The sequence below is a fragment of the Cariama cristata genome, unplaced genomic scaffold (genome assembly GCF_000690535.1).
Source record: "Cariama cristata isolate BGI_N322 unplaced genomic scaffold, ASM69053v1 scaffold3901, whole genome shotgun sequence".
Lineage (NCBI taxonomy): Eukaryota > Metazoa > Chordata > Aves > Cariamiformes > Cariamidae > Cariama > Cariama cristata.
Genome location: NW_009599664.1, coordinates 40,267 through 63,904, shown reverse-complemented (window position 1 = coordinate 63,904; position 23,638 = coordinate 40,267). Strand labels below are relative to the sequence as shown.

The following is a 23,638-nucleotide window of genomic DNA, read 5'->3' as shown; positions in this document are numbered from 1 at the left end:
TATTTGGAAAGTCACATTTATGTTGTCTCTTGTTTCAGGTTCTACACTTTGCTGGTGCTGTCCACTGCTCTTTTTGGAAGGCCTCCTTTCAAGAATGTAATTGTGAACGGCCTCGTTCTTGCCAGGTTGGTATGTCAGTCAGTTCTTTCCTGAACAGATTTTTAGTCAAAGAATATTTCAGGTAAGTCCCTGCAAATTGTAAATCAAATATGAAATGGACTTTGGAGTTGTTAAGACTTGTCAGGGAGATACTGGTGTTGCAGGAGGTAAGAGGCACCTAAGAGTGTGAGGTTTACACATCCTAGCTATTGGTTCCATTAGGTTCTTTCCAGCAGGACTAGTCCTTCCTAGAGAGAGAGAAAATGAGTAACAAGTCAGAATAGGAAAGAATAGGAAATAAATGATACCTGTTATGCAGAGTAAAGGGGATTATAAATGTAGTTTTAGATGTAATTTCAAGTTGATTATACTTGTTTCCCTTTATTTTCAAATAAAGCTTTGCCAGTGGCGTGGAGGGATTGATTCAAAACAGGTGCATCTTCCCTCAGCTTTGGTAGGAAAGACAGAATTACTGCTTAGATTTGTAACTTAGGAGCCTCTTGGGCTGTTCGGTTTGGTTTTTTTTTTTCCTTTTTTGCTCTTGTGGGTTCAACAGTCATACTGAAATGATGTGTTAATATATAATTACGTCTATGGTACCAAGAACATAATAGGACAGAAAAATTAAGCTGGATTTGAAGGACCTTTTTTCTTTATTCATGTCTTACAAGAATTCTGAGAATTTATGCCTACATTTGATATTTTCTAGTGATGGCCAAAAAATGAGCAAAAGGAAGAAGAATTACCCTGATCCAATGAGTATTGTAAATAGTTATGGAGCTGATGCACTAAGGTAGGATTTCTTTAATTAACATACAGTCTGATATGTGAGCTTTCTGTTCATAGCAGACATGTACCAGGAGGGCTGCTTATGGGTTTTTGACAATTAGCAGTAGGAAGAAAGTTAATTTTGGAAATTTCTAGACCACTATGGCAGCCAAACAGCTGAAAGAGTGGATGACTCAAGAAGTGGCAATAGTTACAGTGCTGGGACTTTCTATACCCATGTCTTATCTCCCTCAAGGCTGGTAACAACCAAAGCAGACGTGCTGACAGGAGGCCTTTTGTCAGAGAACGTATGCCCAGTTTGTACGGAATGCTTCCACTCGAGCCAGCACTGTCTGCTTTTGCAACTAATAGTCTGAGTTGACCCAGTGAAAATTTGAATAAAATCTCTGAAAACAATACTATTGGTTTACTGTTAAATTGTTATGTTAGGGAAAGTTTTTGTATAATGCACAGAAATGTTTGTTTGCTGCTGCTGTTATGCATTTTCTACAGAGAAAGCATTTCTTTTGTTCATGTAAGTATATAGTATGTACCAAATAGTCATGAAACCAGAAAAACAGAAGTGGAACAGCCTAATGTGTATATATAAATTGTCCTGGTCAAACAGAGATTAAACACAGTTAAAGTGTTTCATTAAAATTATACTAACGTATAAATGTAATTATGCAGTCTCCTGGTACTTTGGCTAGATGCACTAACTAAATGCATGAAGTGAGGTAAAGGTACAATAACAACATTTTAATAACTGTGGGAGTACACTATGCATTTCTCAAGAGCCCTGTAATTCTTGCGATTATATAAGAAAACCTTAAACTAACACACACATTGAATTGTATGGTGCAACTATACACAGTAACGGTTGGGCTGAATGAAAGCTGGTACCATGGTTTTTTGTTTATTTGAGAAAGATGGTTGTTGCTTGTTCTAGATAATTTAAAAAATATATATGAAGTTCCTTATTGTTTCAAGCTCTAGCATTTAAAAGACCTAGTAAATTATCTTATTATATGTTTACAATGGAGAGTTGGGTGGATTTCTTGAATTTGACGAAGATTGTTCTTTACAAATAATCAAGCTATATTAGCAGAATATCAGTGAATTGGTAGCTGGAACAATATGAGCAAAAAGAGTTGGAGTTCCTCATATTGGAGATTTTTAAATCACACGTGATGTTTCTGTTGAGAACAAAATTTGCCTTTTTTATAAGACAAAACAAAAAATCTCAAACACCAGAAGTTACACTTCCATTATTCATGTTTTTTTGATTTCTAAAAAGCTAATTCATTTTTCTGCCTGTGTACTCATTCTTTAATGTCACATTTATTTATACATACACCCACATAGAGAGTAAAAAGCATTGCAGACTAGGTTCATTTATGGAAGGAGCTCTGCGATTCAGTTGTCTCTGCTTATTCACTGGAGCGCTTGATGTGTTCTGTTTATAGAAAAAGCTACAACTGAGTTTTTTCCTTGGCACTCATTCCCTGCAGTTACTTTAGCTTTTGTAATACAGATACTTTTTTTTTTTTACCTATAACTCTGAAGTATTCTCACCAGTAGTTTGATAAGTAGATCAGCAGAAAATATAGATGTAAGTTGTTCAAATGAATATGGAATTGAATGGAAAGGGCAAACGGAAGAAATAACAGCACAGTAAATTTAACAACCAACTTCAGACTTCGTGAAATTTGAATCCTGTGTGAAATCTATAAGAATTGACAAAACCAGTTATATTTTGATATTCCTAATACCTATGACTTTGGTTGGATAGCTGTCAAAGTTGAAGTATGTCAGAAAGAATTTGCTGGTCATAGTATTTACAAGCCCTTTGCTTTCATGTATCCTGAGGTAAGTATTGCTGTTAGAAGTGATGAGTTACATTCTCCTCTCAATCTGTTCTTAAAATGCAGAAGAAATAACATAGTGCCCCAGACTACTGTTTTAGAGTGATGAAAAGGAGGTTACTTTATTGTTTCTCATACATTGTTAGAAAACTTGCTAATACTGGCTTGATTTGAGGAAGGTTTTATTTTCTATCCAATGGGTAATATCACTAGGCGCAGCTAAATTGATAGAACTCTTCCTTTGAGTGACTTATTTCTCTTTCCATATAATAGATGTAAGTATCTCCATTGCAATAGTTCTGGAAATTACTATTCTTTTATGTTAAAAACAAAAACAAAATGAACAAAAAACCCAGAAAAAAACCCGCAACAACAAACAAAAACCAAACTGTAGCCTTAGATTTTCTTCACTTTCTCATGCTAAGAGCTATTTTAAGAAGACTTCTGATAAATTCTGAAGTGAGTGCTGCTGAGGTGGGTGCAAAGGAACAATTTAGCAGATCCCTTGTAGTTCTGATGAGTTTGCATTGCTGCCTGCTCAGGAGGAAAGCAGTGGAAGCAATGTGAAGTGGTCATTATTCTAGGTAGGTCTCAAACTGGTAAAAGGCCTGGAGTATCCTGGTGTACCCTAGGGCCAGACTAATTCTCATTCAGAGCAAAGTTATGTTTGATTTCTGAGATAAATAATGAGTAATAAGCACATAAATAATTGTGATGGGAGGTTTGGTTTAAATATATCCTTAAAAGTTTTGGTTTCATTTAAGGACTTGCTAGTTCATTATCATGCTTAATTGTTCTGTACTTTTATAAATGTATAATTTGAATTCAGATATGTGTAAAAATACTGTGTTTTTTAAATGAAATACTGAAAAATGCCCATTTCTGTGCTGCATTACTGTCTGTTTACTCTGGCAGCTCTATTTTTATGTATTCAATTTTATGCAAGAAGCCCTCTCAAAGAATTTATGGTCTGGTGTTCTAGAATGTGCTGTTTCAAACCCCATTAAGATTTTAAAGCCTCCTAAAGGAAGTGCCTGTAAAGATATATTAGTTTAGAATCATGATTTTAAAAGTTGATAAAATGTGAGATGAGTCAATAAATTTCTATTGAGAAATGCCACAGTCTTTAAAATAAAAAAAATGTTTGGTTTGGTTTTCATATTTGGAAAATTAAATGAAGTGTATCTAAATCAAGTTTGTATTCAGGTTTTTTTGTTACCTGAGTAAGACCTGGTTTCTTTTTGAGTTAACTTGGTAGACACCAGTTTGTCTCCATAGACAGAATATTTGTTTAGGAATGAAGATGACATAAAGTATAAAAATGATTTTTTTGCAAACTCCTAGCCAGCAAGGAAGCTGGGGTACATGTCTGCCTCTCTGAACTTAGGAACTGTTAGCTTGAGAGAGACTGACCGGAGGCGGATCTCCCTAGGCAGGGTGGATTTCATGTGTACATGAACCCTCTTGGCTGAGGTGGGTGTGATTCTGTGAGGGGCTCCTTCTGATAGAAGTAGTCAGCATCACCTGAATCCTCTGCTTTGCTCTTTCAGAGCTGTTTCTGGAGCTGAGGTACATTTATATTGGTAGGAGGTACATCCTTGGTTCTCTTTTGGGGCTGGTTTTCTTGAATACATTAATTTCTGCTCTTTTACCTTGATTTGCTTGTTTTGTCTTGCTCCTTAGTCCTGTGTTTGCAGTGGGCCCAAAGCTTTTTATAATTGAGGAAATTAACTAGATTGAGTAGAAAGGTACTGTGTCATTGTTAAGGAATTCAAAATATTGCCCAAACAATAGGTGCCACTCTAAAGATGAACACTAATTCCATGCATCCACTGCCTGTTTTATACTGTGAGAGTATCTGTGCATGTGTTATTACTTCAGTTAACTTCTAGAGTAAAAAAGAAAATTTAAATTCAAATTTCATATGCAGTATCATAAAAATAATCCTGTAGCACTAGGAAGTAAGTTGTCATCTGTGAAACTGTTCCCTTGGGTATCTTTCTCTTGCTATGCAGCTCTCTAGGGTTTACTGTACGTTTAAGAGCATTTCTATCAGTATATGCAGTTTTAAGCTTTTAAGTGTTGTGTTCTTATTTTACAGGTTATACCTCATCAATTCTCCTGTGGTAAGAGCAGAAAATCTGAGATTTAAGGAGGAAGGAGTAAGGGATATACTTAAGGATGTCTTCCTGCCCTGGTACAATGCATATCGCTTTCTTGTTCAGAACATTCAGATCTTGCAACATAAGGTAGAGATCTCTCAAGCATGGAAAAGCAAAGTGGAAGGGGCTTCGTGCTTTTTCCACTGTTAGAGTGAATTAGCATCGTAGAGAAATTTAGATTGGAAGGGAGGTCTGGAGACAAATGATGGCTACATCGCAGGAAGGGTGCCATTGGAGGGTGGCATCTGGACTGCAAGTTTCTCTGCCCTAAGAACGTTGCTTAATAGCGTACAGATTTATCACAAATAGAACTGCAAATAAGTAATGAAAAGAAAGTTGTTTTCAGCAGCAGCTGCTGTGACAATTTCTTGAGCTAACTCATTTACTGTAACTTTAATTATGAATCTGCATTAAAATGTGTGACTTGGGAATACTCAATACTGAATACATTAGCCACAGCAAGAAGGTTGCCTTCTGTAACATGACAGTTAATTTTTCTTAAATTTAAATGCAACTTGGGGAAAAAAATTAAGAAATTAAATAGGAAGAAAGGTGCATCATCATAGAAGCAATAATGCTTTAGACTTGTAGATTATATTTGAAGTCTACTAAGAAATGCTGGATGAGTGACATGAGTTTCTATACTTTCAGAATGAAAGCAAGATTAAAATTTCTTTCTTATAGTAATTTTTCACTTAAATTGAAGATTTTGTGTATGTTACGTAGTTTCTGTTGAAACCAATTTTAATCTTTCAACTGAAATTAGTGAGAGAAAGTTACCACTTGTTAGTGCAGACTTTTATGGGAGAGTGGGAGCTAAGCGAAAAAGTTCAAACCTTGTGCTGTGCATGAAATTACAGTAGCAGCCTCATCACTGTGGAGAGCTGCCATTTGAAGCAGCTGACTTCAGTAAATAGTGCAGTAAATAGCTGACTTAAATAAATGGTTTTATCTTTTTAACAACCCCTTTTGGGAAGAGAGTCTGGTAACTTCAGCACCTAATATTTAACAAATCTTTTCTTAGGATCCCTAGACAGCATTCATCAGACAAACTTACGCATTGCCCCAAAATATACTTAAGTTTTTCCTGTTTGACCTTTGAGTTATCTAAAGTGTGCTTTGCAGCTTTTTGCTGTGATCCCATTAACTCTTGCAAGATCAGCCAAACTGGAGATGGAAGACCCCAGTGGAAAATCCAGGTGCTTAAGCAGATAGTTTTGGTAATTCAGCAGATGTAATTTTTCTTTCTAAATACGTAGTGAAACCATTCATATGCACCATATTAGGCAAAAGAATGTGCTATTGGAGGCAATAGTGCTTAAGTTAGATTTCATGCCCAAGCTTAAACAACTTTTTCATTGTATTCTGCCTCCTGCAAGACAGAAACTACAACCCCAGTGTCCTGGATGAAGTCTAATAATAATTTTATGCTTGTTGTAATTACTACAGTAATTGTAGTTGGTTAAATGATTGCTGACCTCACACTGGGATTGCTGCACTTCTGGGTGTGCAGATGTGTTTCTTTCCTAAGAATCTTCACCTTTATACTATGTAAGTGGATGCATAATTACTGGGTTGAATAATCCAAACAGATTTTTTTCATCTGAACTCTGAGGGAAGGGAAGGTCCAAAGACTCCAGTCATAAGAATGTTCACATGGAAAAGAACCAGACTCTACGCACCAACAAGTGTTCTTACTTGTGATCTTCCTTGCAATGCCCTACAGAATCAGCAAATTGTTATGAAATTTCTGAGATGGGTGCAAACATCAGTATTCTGGAAAGCAACAAAATCCACTATATGCATGTTGGATGCCTAAAAATTCCATGTGTTTTTCAGGTTGTTATGTTCTTCTATGTTTTAATCTGTTGAAATTGTCACATACTCTTGAATAATTTTATTGTTTATATGCCCCTTCCCCAAATAGAATTCATATTCATACTACATTTCTTGTAAATGCTTCAGATAGTCCTAGATGAAGGAGTTGTAAATTCAAGAGTCCTACCCTGTGTCTGGAAGCTATGACTTATACTGCAAACAGGGAAAGAACGACCGCATACCGTTGTGTGCTGTACTACTTTTTATCTGGTTTAACAGATCCAAATAACTGGTCTCCTTTGTAACTGAAGGTGTGGTGTGGTGAAACCAGCAGCAGTGGGAGTCAGGTTTTCCTTAGCTATTTCTCTTACATACATGTTCCTGGAATTTAATGTTTTCTCTTAGGAAACCAGTGTAACACAGTGAAGGTGACAAACTGTTAGTGGCTGACAGGTGGTTCGATACAGAGATTTGAATATACACCCTTATGACTTGAAAATGTGTTTTGTGTTTTTATGCTGATGATAGGATGAGGGAAGAGAATTCCTTTACAATGAGAATACAGTTAAGGAGAGCAATAACATCATGGATAAATGGATTCTTTCTTTCACCCAGTCACTCATTCAATTCTTCAAAGCTGAAATGGCAGGTATGCACATGTTTGGTTGGGTACGTGTGTGGGTGTTTAATTTTTTATCAGAGAACTAGTCATTTCATCCAGAGATTTCCAGATTCCACATGAGACTTACAGTTCAGATAAAAGGAAGGAAATCTTTAACCAGCCAGCATAATACATGGAATGCTGCTTTCATGGGTGTTAATACAGATTTTGCTATGCTTGTTCATGAGACTTCAAAAAGTGATGAGGCTTTTTTTGTCACGACTAATCCTATGAGCTCAGTGATGTAGCTTGTTGCTGTAACAACATCTTCTGCAGTGCTTGGAGCAATTAATAATACTATAATAGTAACTGAAAGACTGCAGTGAGAGAGGAAGCCAAATAGAATTTGGAGAAGCTGTAAAAAAAGGATAAAATGGGTAGTGTGCAAGTCAGCTAAATAAAATAATTTTGAGAGGTACAGGAGCATGGGGAGTAAATTTTCCTCTGCATAGTTCCATGAAGACTGTTTCTTTGTAATCATATCGGGACTGTGTGCAGCAGGATGGAATAGCATTAGGATGTTGCATAGCTGTAAGAAGGTATTGTCCCGGTTTTTCTTCCTGCATGTTGTCTTTTTCATCATCCCATACCTCTCAATGCTCACATTATAGTAAGGCAATGTTAATTGTAAAGAGAAGGATTCTGCAAGAGCCCCCTCGAGTAGTTGGTCTGATCCAGTAAGCTTACAAACTTGCACATAAAGTCACGATGGGATTTGAAGAGATTTTGGTACCTTCAAGGACACGAGAAACGTAGATATTTGAAAGAAGATGGCTTTTGCTACTGTAGTTCCCATTTATGAATAAACAAACAACACCCCCCATGCCTGTGATCTTAAGTTGCCCTTAGAAATATTTTTAGAAGCCTTCTGTCGGTGTGCTTGGGCTTGAGGAAGCAAGGTATTAGTGGGATAACAGATAATGAAGAAACAGCCAAATGCCAGATCTGAGTTTATGAGGACACAGGACAGTCCTCCTCTGCATCAGTCATCTCTTGTATTCCCCTCTCTTAGACTGGCATGATGTTTACTCTCACCAAGACCAGTAAGCTGAGTTTATTGTGCTAAGTAGAGAAAGCAGGTCATTTTGGTAATAACAAAATTCAGGTGAGATCATCTAAGAACATTCCATTAAAGGAAGAAAGAATCCTCAAGCTACCAAAACCAGGAATATGACAAAAGCTGTCTGTTGTTGACAAAAGTGTGGCTTCTTCCTAGCAGTTTTGTCCTTGAAATTTGATGGTGGCTGTGTTGAGTTTCATGTGTAGCCAAACAGAAGTATGCAGAGCCTATGCAAGTTTACATGCTGCATGTAAAGAGGAGAATACTTGGAGGAGCAGTGGAAAATTCATTTGTGAATTTGTTCCTGGGATCTTGGATTAGTGCACGGTTTAAACAGAAATAGTATTGGCAGGAAGATGAGCATGGGGTAGAAATTTGAATTCTCTGCTCTAGATTTCTAAGAGGAAGTTGAAGCTAATAAAAAGGGATGTGTCAGCTGACATCTTTACAAAGCAAGATGATCCTTCCAAGCAGGAGAAGAAAATTCCTGTTGGAAAATGACTATGTGAAGACTTTCAAGTAGTGTTGGTATTAAATGCTATTGTCTTGTGTTAGATGAAGATAACATGATGTACTCATCAAATGAGTGACACATCATTTAGAAGTGATTAATAAACATGATTTTAAAATTTATTTTTCTGCATAAACTCTGAATTCAGTCACACAGTTATTGATGAGATGCAGGCAAGTTGTGTAGTGTGACATGATACTCTTGTGCTAACCTTTTTTAAAAAAATAGTTGGGGATTTATTTTTTTAAGATTTCTACTTCGTGTGACTTGAAGTAGGAAAAACATCAGGAAGAGGCAAGGGAAGATTGTAATGGTGACTGATAACCTCAAATGCTAGGTAAAGGCCATAAATATCCTACATAAGCTTAATTTTAGAACCCAAGATTTTGAAAATAATAATGAAAAAAAAAAAAACACCAATGCAGAAGCTGTTGTAGATGTGGCGTGATGTGAGCAAAAATAAATGATTGCATTCACTAACTAATGCCATACAACTCTGTTACCTGCAGGATGCATAAAAAACATTTGTTGTCTCTGCCCTGTCTAAAACAGCTGAGGCAGTGGTCCTGAGGTGGTATTTGGGTGCTCTCTGTCAAAGAAATGGCATGGTCTGTACTATAATGTGCTGTCCTGCAACTCTGTGTGTGATCGTAAGAACATACAGGCTTGAAACTCTAGATGGCAAGGAGATACCACTAACCAGAAAAATGTTGCAATTGAGCTTACTTTCTTCCGTTTAATCAAGTGTATTTTATAGCGGAGCTAAATTTTACACTGACTGCCTGCCTCTAGAAAAACGTTTCCATTAAGTAAAACTTATGTTAATTCTGCCCCAGTTTCTACTAGTAGCTTGAATAGCCAGCAGTATTTCAGCCTAAATGGAGTCCTTGTCAGTTTAGTATTGACCTCACTTGAATAGACTGAGGGTTGGGAAGGGGAACATAGCTGGGCACACTGCAACTTTGGGATGCTTTAGAGAGCCTAGAAAAAGTTCAGAAAGCTGCAGCAAGCCTCTGCTAATCCTGGCTTGGGGAGAGCTATTGACTTCCTAGAACGTATGCAATTGGAGAAAAGGAGTCAACACATATCAGAAAATGGCGTCATTTCAATTATTCATGGAAAATTAGTAAAAGTTAAATGTATTGAAACCATACACATGTGTGTTTGTAAGGGTTTTTGCTGTTGCGTGTTATGTCTGGTTTACTAGGTGCCCAAAACTGGAGCTGTAGACGTGGTCTCTTCAGAAGTGCTGCAAGTTAGGTAGATGGGTGCCGGTAACCTCTTCAGCAGCAGCCGGTGTAGCTCACTGAGCTTCACTTTGATCATAACAGGCTTATCCAAATGAATTATTAGCTATTGAATAGTAGTATGGTTTCTCCACTAAACCTCATCTTTTGTGATGGAAACTTCTGGGGTTTGAGCCCTTTGATAAATAGGGCAAGTAGTAAGACATTGGGGAAGTATTAGGGAAAGCAATAGGGCAAACAATCCTTTGTGTTTTAAGGGGGGTTAAAATTCTGTGTTTAAAAATGGTAAGCCTTATTATGTTTTTTTTTTCTACTTAAGTGCCCAATATAAGCAATTATTTTACAAAACAACTTTTCTCCTCATGAGTGAAATGGAAAGAAGTGTGGGCCTGTATCTCAGTGCATGTGTGTGTGCACGTGTTTCCATGTACATGCCTGCCTTTTTCTTGAGTCATGAAAAAGTAAGATTTCAATATTAAGTTTATGAACTGGGATTACAGCTATTGAGGGGAGAAATGCGTGTTTCTAGGCTAACTTGAATCTCTTCTTAAAGACGTACTATCCCTGAAGGGTGGGTTTTTTCAGGGTTTTTGTTTGCTTTTAACCAGTCTCCTAACTAGATAATGCATAGCCAGAAAAGAGCTGGGAACTTTTTAGAAATACAAATTCCCACATTAATAATGTCTTCCCCACCATGGCATGAGTCTTCTGAGCATTTCCTTTTTAGGTTTAAATACCAGTACTCTGCCTTTAAAAACACTTCTCTCTTAGAAAATGAATTGAAAAGTGTGGTGGAGCTTTTAAAGCAAAGATCCATTTTATTCAGTAGCGGCTTGATTAATGAAACTGATTCAGAATAGAGATCAAAAAACTCTTTGCTTTTAGAGAAATTATATACAAGTTTTTCCTTAGAAAACTGAGTCCTATTTAAGGTCCATCCCCACCTCCTGAATTCTCTCATCAACAACTGAAATTTGTTTTCTCAGTTGCATGGTGATGCTAGTGATGACCTTCTTTTTTTGTATTGGCAGTCCTCCATGCTTTTAAGTTACACAGAACTTGAAAATACAGCTATGTTTATCTTCTTACCTCGTCAGGCTTGCTGTTACTTTACAATTCTGTCAGCCTACCCTGTTACTTGGAAAAATAATAAAAGATTGCCATTAATTCAGGGAGAGTTGATTGAAATAGGTGTCTCGTTTTAAATCTGACAGAAAAGAAAATGTTGGCAGTAATTAATAACATTTTATTGTATGATTCTACAATAATTTCTGTTAAACTTCTAGTGACTTGGCTGTATTTACAGCATGTGCAAATCTAGGATTTGCCAAATCCTTTGCGATTAATAGTCTCTTATCCACTATCCTCTTTACGAGTCAGATAAAAGCATAAGGCTTCCATAATGCCTGTTTGTGTAGGATTAGGGAAGCAATTTGATGGTAGATGTGTTTTTCTTGAAGCATGAGAATTAATGACGTGCAATTTCAAAAATATGGTTTTAACATAATAGTATGTCTAATCACTTTTTTGATCTTACTAACATACATGCTTCTGCTCAAGGTTTATGTTTAACACCAGAGCTACAAATGGTAATGTGTTTCTTATAAGTGAGGAGCTTGATGCAGGGGGCAAATATTAAACTACAGTAAAGATTTTTCTTTCTAGCTTACAGGCTGTACACTGTAGTCCCTCGATTAGTGAAGTTTGTTGATATTCTGACCAACTGGTATGTTAGAATGAATCGCAAAAGACTAAAGGTAAGTATCTGCTGCTGCAATCGTGTGCCGTAAACAAAGTCCTAGTAGTGTATGTTAATTTAATGCATAGCAGCTTCATCGTGTTACACAAAATCTTTACGCTGCATTTTAAATTTATATCAGTTTACACCTGATAGTGGGATGAGAAGTTAACTTTTTTTTTCCTCCTCTTTGCTTTATGAGGAAAACTCAACCAAACAAAATGCCCAGTAATTCTATTTCACTTGCTGGATGGGACTGAGCAAAACAAATACAGTTTGGAAAACCAGTTTATTGCATTAACGTAGGAAATTTTTGAAGTTTATTAAAGTGCACTTACTGATCCTAAAATTGCAGTTGTTGTTTTTGTTTTTTGTTTTTTTTTTTCCTGGTGAATTCTTCAAATAGGGTGAGAATGGGACTGAAGACTGCATTATGGCCTTGGAAACCTTGTTTAGTGTTTTGTTCTCCATGTGCAGGCTCATGGTAAGGGAATTGCAGCCCACTATAACTATTTGACATTTTTAATGAAGTTAATCTAAAGGCATGCATCTTTGTGTCTAAGTTGACCATAGAAACTAGGGGTACCAGAGTCTGAACACACGGGGAGAAAAAACATACTCCTATTGATTTGTATGGCGCAGTTCATTTTCCACCTCCCCCTTTTATTTGCTTGTCTGCCACATGGTACTCTAAAGAAGGCAAATATCACCTGACTGATAAAGAGACATTATGATTTCTTATCTGATGCCCAAAAGTAACATGTAAATATCAGGAAGGAGGTGAAGAAGTTGTAGCAATTTCATAACTTATTTTGAATAACATCACAGTTCTGCATTGAAGACACTGTGTAAGCATTGTTTTTGCTCAACTGTCCTTATGCAATTCATAAGTATTACTGATTCATAATGTACAAACAATAAAGAAAAGATGATGATTGAATGCAACATTACAGGCACCATATACTCCATTTATCACTGAGCTGATGTACCAGAATCTGAAGACACTTATTGATCCAGCCTCTGTTCAGGAAAAGAATACTGAAAGCATCCACTACCTCATGCTTCCCCAAGTGAGGTAAGAGACAGCTGTTATGTGGGAAAATGGGGTTTTAGTTTGGTTGGGTTTTGGTTGTTGTTGGGGGTTTTCTGGTTTTGGGTGGTGGGCTTTTTTTTGCTTTTCACAGAACAGCGGTCCTTCACTTACTTGTGTTTAAAACTGTTTTGCCTAACAAGAAAACAAGCTGCTTTAATAATGTGAATATTCCTTTGCCTGAGGAAGAATTTTAGGATGATAGTTAACACATTATTTTCTATAAGCAAAAAACGTTTACGTTTTGATTAAGCTCTGCTTGATGTTAGTGTCTTTGCTGTAGAACATTTCACTAGCAGTACGCTTCACCCCCGACTCAGTGTTAGCTGGGAATTTTCTTTTTACCTCCACATTTAGGCAGTAGACTTGTGCTAGGTTGAAGGATTGTAGATAGGAAGCAAAACAATTAGGAGGAATGCACGTTCCCAACTCATGTTTTCTTCTTATGGTGGGCAAGGAATATCCTTTTTACTCTTCAAAATGTGTGCTGACTAGAAGCTGTAATGCCTACCCATGAAGGGCCCCAAAGGATTATATAACTTTTTTGTGGGCCCTATATTTGCAGGAACATCTGCATCCCCCCCATCTCTAGGCCTTTCTTAGTGAATGCTTATGCCAGGTCCCATGTGGACTGGAATTAGTTTTGTGTGGACCACATACAGAGCCAGCAGAGTGAGTTCTTTTGGTTTCAGATCAAGAATGTAGACCATTGTCCAGAGATTGCCACTTCCTTGTAAGAGAATACATCATGTATGAGTGAGCTTTCCAGACAGATCATTTCTTTGGATGCTGAGGGGTGAGGTGTTTTTGTAAGTGCCAGTGTGTCTCAAAAAAGGTTTGGGTCCATGATGGTTGTCCTGGACGTACACTCTGGGTTATCCATAGTACCAACTCAGCCCAGGTAGAACTTGACAACTGAAGTTGTTTTGGGTTGGTTTGGGTGTTTTGGGATTTTTTTGGTTTGTTTTGTTTTTTTAATCCAGCTGACGGAGACACTAGTATTACTGTAATCAGTTGCTCATTAGTGCCTTGGTGCTGCTTTAGTGGATTAAGCTAGTGCAGTCTGCTGTTAGTCACTGAACGTAAGAGGAGCAAACTTCCTTTTGCATTGCAGCTCTGTTGGAAAACCCTCAAGGACAAGGGAGCTGACCTTGATACTTTATGTGCCAATTTAAAAATTTAAACCTTCTAATGATGGTGTTTCTTTTAAGGATACTATATCCTTTGAGGAAGGTGTATGTTCTTTCTGATAGCTTTAATAGTGAGAGTTACTGCAACAAGGAGTTTGAGATTGACATAATGATGGTGCTGATTTTCTGTTCCCTAGGAAGGCGTGGTGAAGAATATGTAATCAAAGAATGCAAAACTCATCAGTGAGCTATCAGAAATGATTTTGAGCTCCTGTAGAACGGAGTGATGGAAGGATAGTGTGCTATTTGCAGGAACTCAGTTCAGGCGTGGGCTTAGCACGAGCGTTTAAAAGTGGCTTAGTCGCTTTTTATTCCAGTTTGTGCTAACTGACTTGTTGCTACATCACACGAACATATGATGTATTTGAGTGGCTTACACAGCTTTCCTTTGTCTTGTACTTTGTTTGGATTTTTGTCTTGTACTAGTTTGTGTAATTTAGTGTATCCCCTATGTATCAGTTGTTCCCTTTGTCAGATAAAAAGGCATGTTTTTGGAACTAAATTATTGTTGAAGTTTCAGAGTTTCACCTTGAGTTGCTAAGCACATCATTGCATTTTTCTTTGAATATTTTTCTGATGACTGCATAAGGACAATCTTGTCAGTTAATAAGAGACATTTTTTGATGCAGTTATGGAAAATACTACTTCAACAATATGATAGGTATGTACAGATAAAGCTAAGGGACTTGGCTGCTTTCACAGATGAACTTGACACTCAATACCTGTGTTACAAACCCCACTGAGTAATTACTTGGTTGCTTAGTGTCTGAGCGGATTGGTTGCATTAAATTTTGTAGGTGTGCTTGTAATCTGTGAAGACTATTCTGATTTTGTGGCTCCGCAGTATTGTTAAGTAACGGCAAGTAACATTGAAATACTGCCACGTTATACCATATGAATCTTTCTGGTAGCAAAATCCTCCATGTCACAATGTACACGTTTCTGAGTTTTTGGAGGACCATCCTGAAAGACTGGCTTTTGGAAGAACAAAAGCTTCAAAATAGGTAGTAACATCTTAATCAAAAGCCCTAAGGCAGAAGATGGGGCTATTTCAGTTGTAAGTTTTGCTTTACCAGTTCTGTTTTTCTGGACAATCCTTATTTCATGCATGGTTTTCATCCCAGTACTTTTGCTACTTACATTACAGCAAGCAGTTTTGTTCATTTTATTCACAACTGTCTTTTGAACCAGTACCTCTGGTCTTGATACGACCCTTATGTGGTTTAAAAGGAGCAGCTCAATTCGTGCAACTCCTCCAGAAATCAAGAAAACCATGTTTTCAGAACTGTTGGCTGCTAGTACATTTGAAACAAGATGTGAATGTCAGCTTACTCAAACAAAACCCCAAACAACCCACCCCACCCTCCAGAAAAGGAGAAAAAAACAAAAACAAACCAAAAAACAAACCCAACCCTTCCTTGCCTCAAAATGGAAGGGTGTTAAAATGATGAAACCAAGAAAAAATGATGAAGCCAGGAAAGATGACAAGACTGTCTAAAACATCATGCTAAAATAGCTAGAATTCCTTGAAAAGATTATAAATTGAGATCCAGTGAGTTGGTTATGTTATAGTATTCCATTGCATTGTAAGTGTCCTATTTATAGTTTCTTTTTGCATCTTCTTATGATATCAATAATGCAAATCTTACTTTTTATTGGATATTAATAGAATAGGTAGTATGACTCAATCCATCATCTCCATCTCATGAGAGGTGCTAACAAAAGATGATTTAAAAATAGCTCTGGTTTTTGTTTTCTAGCAAGTTATTTCCTCCTCTTCTCCACAAAGAAAGAAGAAAAACCTGTTTGTTCGTTTTTCAAATTGCCCCAAACAGGACGTAACTGAGTTTCTTGTAGGAAATTTCAGAGAAGGGGTTAAAATGTTTTCATCTGCTCAGATACAATGAAAATGAAGCAATGTAATGTTTCCTTTTTAATCCAGGGAGGATCTCATCGACAAAAAAATTGAAAGTGCCGTTTCTTGTTTGCAGTCTGTTATTGAGCTTGGACGAGTAATCAGAGACAGAAAAACTATTCCAGTAAAGGTCAGAACTCTTTAATATATTTTATCAATACCTTGGGAATGTGCAATAGCTTTGTAACTTTGGGAAAAGCCTGGGAAAATTGAATAATTAAGTTTGGAATAGCAGAGTTCAACAATAAAATACTTCAAATGATAAATAATAATTTCTGAAGTTCTTTAGTTTCAATTGGAAGGACAAAAGTTTCCAGGTTTTTTGTTTTGTTTTTTTTTTTTCCTTCTCCCCAGTATCCTTTGAAAGAAGTAGTTGTTATCCATCAGGATCCAGAGGCTCTGGAAAACATCAGATCTTTAGAGAAGTATGTACTTGAGGTAAGAACATAATGAACGTGATGCTTAACTGGATTGTGTTATGTCAGTTACCTAAACAAACGAAACTCAACCTTCCTCGCTGACAGTAATTCACTAGGTGAAATTATTTTGAAAGAGAATTGTAATGAAAGGGGACATCAGTGGGTACTGTGTACAGAAATGAAGGTAAATGGGTGATGATCCTTAGTCAGTTGTAATACTGAGAAATACTTAATTGCTCAGACTGACCACACGGGACTAAGAGGCTATTAGAAATGTTCTTTTTCTCGATCAGTGAAAGGAAAAAACATTTTCTGAATGAAAAGACAATAGTCAACTACGTGTTGTCAGAGACAGACCACAAAATTTGTGACCTCCTTCAGTTAAAGGGCATTAAAATCAGTTTGACAGTGAGTGGAATGGTTGATGGAGAGAAGGAGTTCCATGTGAGGGAGAATAGGGGACTAGTCAAGATTTTTGCATGATGTTGTTTATGAAATAAAATGTCAAAAAAGACGGTGTTAGTCTATACAATTTCGTACACTCATCTGCTCCTGTATGCTACTGCAATACCCTTTTAATGGGTGTCTGTTAGAGAAATGTAGCCTGCCCTACTTGTAAATCTTTGTTTGGATAAAAGCCCCATCATTCAAAGGAGAAGTAACCCTTCTTGGTTTTTTGAGCTTAACTTCCTGAAATGGGCTGCACTTTCAGCTTTTAGTCAGTAGTGTAAAAATCCATAGTATTGTAAGAAGCTAAATGAAAAAGGAGTTTGTTTATAAATAAATTTTATTTGTTTATACATTTATACTATAAATAAATCTTTTAAACTTCAGTACTGCATTTCAGAAGTTAGGCACAAAGCCTATCACTTTTTGATTGCTTAGAAGACTGTAGAGTGGGCTTTTTTTAGTCTTTATAAATTTCATTACAAATAGACTTTATATGCATCTTCTTTCACATCTGTCATGTACAAGAGAAATCAAACAGTGAGAGAGAATAGTGAAAAGAAAGACTGTTTCAGCTACGGTGGTGAATTTTGAGGAGCCATGGTGTTTTTATTCAAAAAGAAAAGCGGGAGGGAAGCTACTATGCTAGTATGCCTTTGAACTTTTTTCTAGGTATTGGAGCCTTCAAAACATCTTGCAGCACAGTAGTTCTTACTACTTAAATCTGCCATGGTCCTGCATTTGATACCATGAACTATGCTACGTGTAATTTCTCAGTGTTAGCGGCCTAGGGGCTTTATAACTGCTTTGCTGAACAAGGAGTTAGAGGTAATACCATCTCCATTGTAAGACTGGAGGCCTCTCAGAACCACTCTGGAAGGCCGTGAGGGAAGAAGGAAGACTGGTTAAGCAATGCTGTTCTTTCTGAGCAGTCTTAATTTCCTCTTGCTGCGGTAGTCTCTTGTTGGGATAGATGATCGGTTTTCACCCAGATGTTTCATTGTGTTCCTTGGGGAAGATAAGCTATGACTTCATAACTGTATGTGTTTTGGGGCGGAAAGAATTGCATTTCAAATAGCAATTCTTTGCTAAGAAAGCAGAATTCTAAAGGAGCTGATTTGGTGTTGATGCTGGGCAGAATGCATGCATTAGACTTGAATATAAATTGGGGATTACTTCATAACAATAATTTCTGTATGTTAATCTGTCTGGATTTCCACTTGAATCCTTGCCTTATGCAATCTTGTTGTATTTGTGTGTGAGTTTTAATTCAACAAAGCAAAATACACACCAGCTTTTCTCAGATGAGAACTGATGGAGTGGTCTTGTAAAACAAAAACACCTAGGTAGTTGTTCAGATGATCTTCCCCATTCAAAACCTCCTGATAAAAATGTTTCTCAAGAGGAGATAGTAGCCTCAGTGCAAGGCCCTTGTTAGGGAAGTTAGGTACAATGTAATACAAAAACTAAACCCCCCCAAAATAGCAACTTCCTTAACTGTTACAAGAGATTTCATGTGAAAGTCTTAATACAGTTTCTGAATGCTTGTGAGCTGCAAGTTTAGCCTCCTCGTGTCTTGCCTTCTCAAATCTACTTGTTTGAAACAATGTCTGTTTAAATGAGCACAAACTGGAAGAAAAAAAAATTTTAAACAGCAATGTAGTTGTACATCTCAACAGTTTATGAAAGATTTCCTTCCCTTCCCTCCTGTGGAAAATTCATTCACATCTGGAGAGGTGAGTTATATAGTGTACTTTTCATTATCCTCTGAAGCCTGCCCTCTTCCTGTATTGTAAGTGCCTGTAGCATATATACTAAAACCAGATTACTGTTACCACTTAATTCTTTGTCCTATTTTACCTCCAGCATACTTCCCAGCTACTGTCATATTAGTTGCATGGCTTCTATGTGTCCAAGTACAGTAATGGGGTGGGAAATGTAGGGATTCTTCCCAGTTCAGAGTGGTTCCTTTCTTTCAGCTCCATCCACAGCACTGAAGCTTTGAATGTGACACTGCAGAGGAACTTGCTGTCTCGTTTCTGTCTTCAGGAAATTCTTTCCATGTTGTATCACCTTAGGACCTCAATACTTCTTGAGAGCTGGTAGAATATAGGACTGATGGATTCAGCAATCTGCCTTTAGTTTGTGTTTCTGTTTAATGGTCTCTGGATTAGTAAATAAAATGTATTTCTACTAATAACTGACCTTTGACCTTCCTGTCATCTTTCATTTGTCAGAACCTGTCACTTTGCAGATCATTTTGTATACATTCATGACAGTCAATTGCAATGGCTGTACTAAGACATGCTGGTAGTACATGAAGCATAAGCTTATTATGATGCTTTCCTTTCAATAGATTTTTTTTTCTTCTTTAAATGTTTGTAACATTTTGCATTCTCTAAAGCCAGTGAAACAGGTCTTCAAAGATAAGTGAGAGAAGTTCCTTTTCTATTACAGTAACTGCTGGCAGTACAGTATCTAAGGATTTTTTTTTTTCCCTTGTCCAGAAATGATATGGCCCTTATCATACGCCTGCCCTTAGTACGTTAAAGGTTCTTTCTTCCTTTCAATAAGGTATCTTCAGAGGGTTCTGTAACAGAAGATCTAGCCACATGCTTAAAATGTGTGGGAACTTTTTTAGTTCAAGTTGTCGTTGCCAAGATCAGCTGCTTTGCCTTGACAAAGGGAACAAAAATCTGCGAGATCAACTGGCCTCGCTTGTCTTGGTGAGTCAGTCAAAGAATTCAAGAGATGACTGAAGCAGCAGAGGACGTCTTAAACTTCTAATTATGTGTTACTCCAGCAATACCATCTTTCCTCAAGCCTAAATATACATCGAAGGAAGGCTCCTAAAAATTCTGCTGGGGGGAACTTAAGAGCACTGGCTAAGGGAGTCATGGCTCAGTGCACAAGACTCTTAGATCTTAATTGATTTGCAAGTGGGATTGTAAGGCTTTTCTGTCATGTCAGCTTATTGATTATTTCTCTTAGGCTTGGCAGTTATGATACTTCACTTCAGAATTGCTATTATTATTAATCATTTCGATACCTGAATCTTTTCAATAGCAGAATTTTGTGAAACTGAGGTTAGCATCTATCACATTTTCTTGATCTGAAAACTGGATTTGTGGATTTTACAGAATCCAATTTAAAGGGAGATGAGGTTTGCTTACTCAAATGACTTCCAAAAAGATAGCTTACAAAATTTACTGTCAACTTCTACAGCTAGTAAAAGGTAAGAAAGGAACCTACCAATTTGATAAATTATTACATAATTGGATTGTACAAAAGTGTGTTTTAATTTATATTCATTTGCTACTGCAAACAAAGTTAAGTTATGTCTTATGGGAGATAAATTACAACAAACTCAAATACCTTTATGGAAGCACAAACACAAAATACTGTCTATTGTCCTATTATTACTATTATTATTATGTATCTTAAAATCCAGCAAACTCATGCTGAAGCTTAGTATGTGTTTTATTGTACTGCACAGCAATCAATCTAGTTGTTTACTAGGATGGTTCAGGGCTAAAGAGGTCAATGAATGGAATACAGGCAGACTGGGTAGTATTACTTAGGCTGTATTTACAGCTTTGTTCATCAACCTCCTACATATTCAGAACTTCAGAACCTTTAGTTACTGCCAGAAGTGTGTTTCTAGTAAATTTGCAGGTGCCAGAAGTAATCTGTAAGAAAAATTACACCATTTAATTTCATGCCACTGCTGACAAAAGAATTTGAAAAATATACTTGTCAGTTCTTAAAAAATTTCATTCACGGCTTTTTCAGAAGTAGCTGTAGTCTTTGATCTGCAGTCTTACTCTCTCATCATCAGAACATAGCAAATCATTTAAATAAATGGATTTTAATATTGGAACTGTCCAGAGTATAGAGTTGTCATGCAAAAATGGCCAAGCTCACAAAAGGAAATAAATCCAGAAGGCTTTGGCAACTGAACACAGTCGCATTTTATTCATTAGTATTTGAGACCTTTTACAACCCTAGTTTAGGACTACTCTTCCCAACTACTTCCAGTGAAAGGTTTTATCTGTGTAAATTTTACTCTATGCACAATCAGAATCTTGTTTGCATCCAAACCTTTGTATAACCTTCAACCCCCACCCCTATATATGGTTACAATAAAACAGAGAAAACTGACTTCTCCTTCATCAAATGCAAGGCCTGCTGGTATTTCATAACGTTAATGGTGTTACGGGGATGTAGTAGCCTGAGTCTGTGAATGGGCTGAATTAACTGATGTGTGAACTGTGGCAGTGTGTGGTCCTTCTGTATTTTGTTTCTTACAATATTACATAGTCGATATTTATTTTCCTTTTTAGGATGCTCGTTTAGAGAGCTCAGCCCAGCTGAAGCACAGCACTGGCACTTCTCTTTCTCTGTTCTGAGAATTGGGCGTAGCTGGGTTACAGGTCGATCTGATCATGTCTGGCACACGGCAGCAATGAAAAGCCCTTGTACCTAGGAATGCCTGAATATACAGGTGTTCCGACGGGTGATGGGAAGGACTGGTTGCCTCAGTTTGTGTGCAGGAGACTGGAAAGACGTGTTAAGGAGCTAATTTTGATTTATTGAGAAAATAAATTTAAGAACTGTCTTAAGTCAAAGACTGTATCGAGGCAGATACAAACAGACCTAAGATACAGACTTGCTTTTTTTTCTTTTTTTTTGGAAGAGTCATTCTGTGGTTTTCACTGATAATATATACAGAAGAATGGTTTCTTAATCTAATTAGTAAAGAAAACTTGTCCTGATGGAGTTGGCTTGTAGGTAATCTATCTAATGAGGCCCAAAGTCACCTTTCAATTTGTGCTGGTTTTTGGATTATTATTTCTTTTTCCCCACGAGGTCATCACTATTTGTGGGCTCATTTCCAACAGCACCCCATTAAAACTGAATGTCTGAAGTACGTAATTTTCATTAGACTTCCTAAAAGTTGTATTAAATAAAATTAGATTCAGTTGTATTCTTGGCTCCTCATGTCAGTAGGACTTCCTAGGGAATTAGACTGTAGCTCAGGGGCTGCATTTAAGCATTGCTTCTCAGTCTAAATGTTTGGCTACTTGCTAGTCCTGTCATGCTGATGCTACCATTTACTTCTGCTTCCTAAATGACTTGGAGTAGCTTGCTTGCCACATGTACTTGGTGATTCTGTATCATGTTGATGTGAATTCTAACGAACTTCTAGTGGAGATTTAAACACAAAATACTTCAAGTATTGGGCAGCCTGACACACAAAACCTGCCAAATTGTAGTGAAATATAGTGTGCTCCAGATGCATGCAGGTTTGTACCTGTAGAAGAACTGCATGTTGGCAATTAAAACTTTCCAAGATCCATCCCTGGTACGTTAAACCAAGAACAGAGTGAGACACTGTGAAACTGGGTATTTGGGTATCAAGTCCTGCCTTGTGTGTGTTTCTTACTTGGCTTTAGAAAGCAGGGAAAAAACAGACACTCTTGAAAACACAAAATAACACTAAGATACAGTGCTCCTATTTACAGGAGGTATACCAAGACATTATTTCTTGGTGTTATTAATAATGCGTGTAATGCATGTGTTCATTGGACAGAATGAAGTGTAGAGTGGAGAGATTTGCTGTGTATTTTCAAATTTGGTGTTGTATGATGGTCAGAGTGTGTCATAAGGTTTGTGGGGTTTTTTTTAATGGTCGTTTTTAATGTGCTTATGTGATGAAAATATTTGCAATTAAGAACATAAGAAATGATTTAGTGGTTTAAACTCGTGGCTCATCTAGCGCATTGTGCTGTCTCCTGCAATGGTAGAGTCCATTTAGACAAAGCATAAGCATCTGGCCACTTCTTACAGTAGACTCTCATCGTAGTCACCAACTGCAGCTATTGTATTAAAGATACTCAAGGGCACATGCCTGCTTGTTCCCTTTAACATCTTTTCATGTGTCTACTGTTATGAGCTTAATTCCTTTTTGACCTTGGTGGTACACACCTGCTTACCTCCTCTTGTGGCCTTAAGTTCCAAGGGTTAACTACTTGTGTATCTCTTTTAAACCAATCTCCTACTATTTCCACTGCATGCTCCCTTACTTGAAGGCTTGTTTGGGGATTTGGTGAATAACAGTTTTACATTCCTTACCCACCTCTCATAATTTTTTTAAACCTCAATCATATCCCCCTCAGCTTGCTTCTCTTCAAAGAGTTCTAGCCTTGGTCTTTCCTCATATGGTAGCAACACTGTCCTCTCTATCAGTTGTTCTGTAAAACTTTCTGGAGCACCACTATATTCCCCTTCAGATATGAGGACAAAACCTGCATGTGTTACTTGCAAAACATGGGCACACCCAAGTTTCTGTAGCAGCAAAATGACGTCCTTGGTCTGGAGGCCTTCCTGAAGTTCATGCAAGTTTCATAAGCTTTTTTGGCTGCTCTGGCACACTGATCTTGTGCTACAGAGCATAGATGGAAGTTTTTCTGAGCAAGGTGGTTTTCTGTACAGTAAGGACCTAGAATAAACAGATAAGAAAGAGACAAGCAGCATTTGTACAACCTAAACCATAAAATTATCGGACTATTTCAGCAAAATTTTTCTTCCTGAATTTTGCTAGGCCATTTTCTAATGGTGTTGCACACTGAGGTAATAGTTTTATCT

The 23,638-nt window shown here is 37.2% G+C and overlaps 1 protein-coding gene across 1 annotated transcript in view; it reads left to right on the top strand.

The window, feature by feature from the left end:
- IARS (isoleucyl-tRNA synthetase) overlaps positions 1 to 23,638 on the top strand; it is an 89,446-nt gene that overhangs the window by 45,633 nt on the left and 20,175 nt on the right. Inside the window, exons 13-21 of the mRNA XM_009709753.1 lie at positions 39 to 125; positions 809 to 892; positions 4,834 to 4,981; positions 7,241 to 7,361; positions 11,857 to 11,948; positions 12,336 to 12,413; positions 12,883 to 13,004; positions 16,152 to 16,254; positions 16,479 to 16,562. Of these exons, the coding sequence (XP_009708055.1) occupies positions 39 to 125; positions 809 to 892; positions 4,834 to 4,981; positions 7,241 to 7,361; positions 11,857 to 11,948; positions 12,336 to 12,413; positions 12,883 to 13,004; positions 16,152 to 16,254; positions 16,479 to 16,562 (919 nt within the window). The remainder of the gene's footprint in view (positions 1 to 38; positions 126 to 808; positions 893 to 4,833; positions 4,982 to 7,240; positions 7,362 to 11,856; positions 11,949 to 12,335; positions 12,414 to 12,882; positions 13,005 to 16,151; positions 16,255 to 16,478; positions 16,563 to 23,638) is intronic.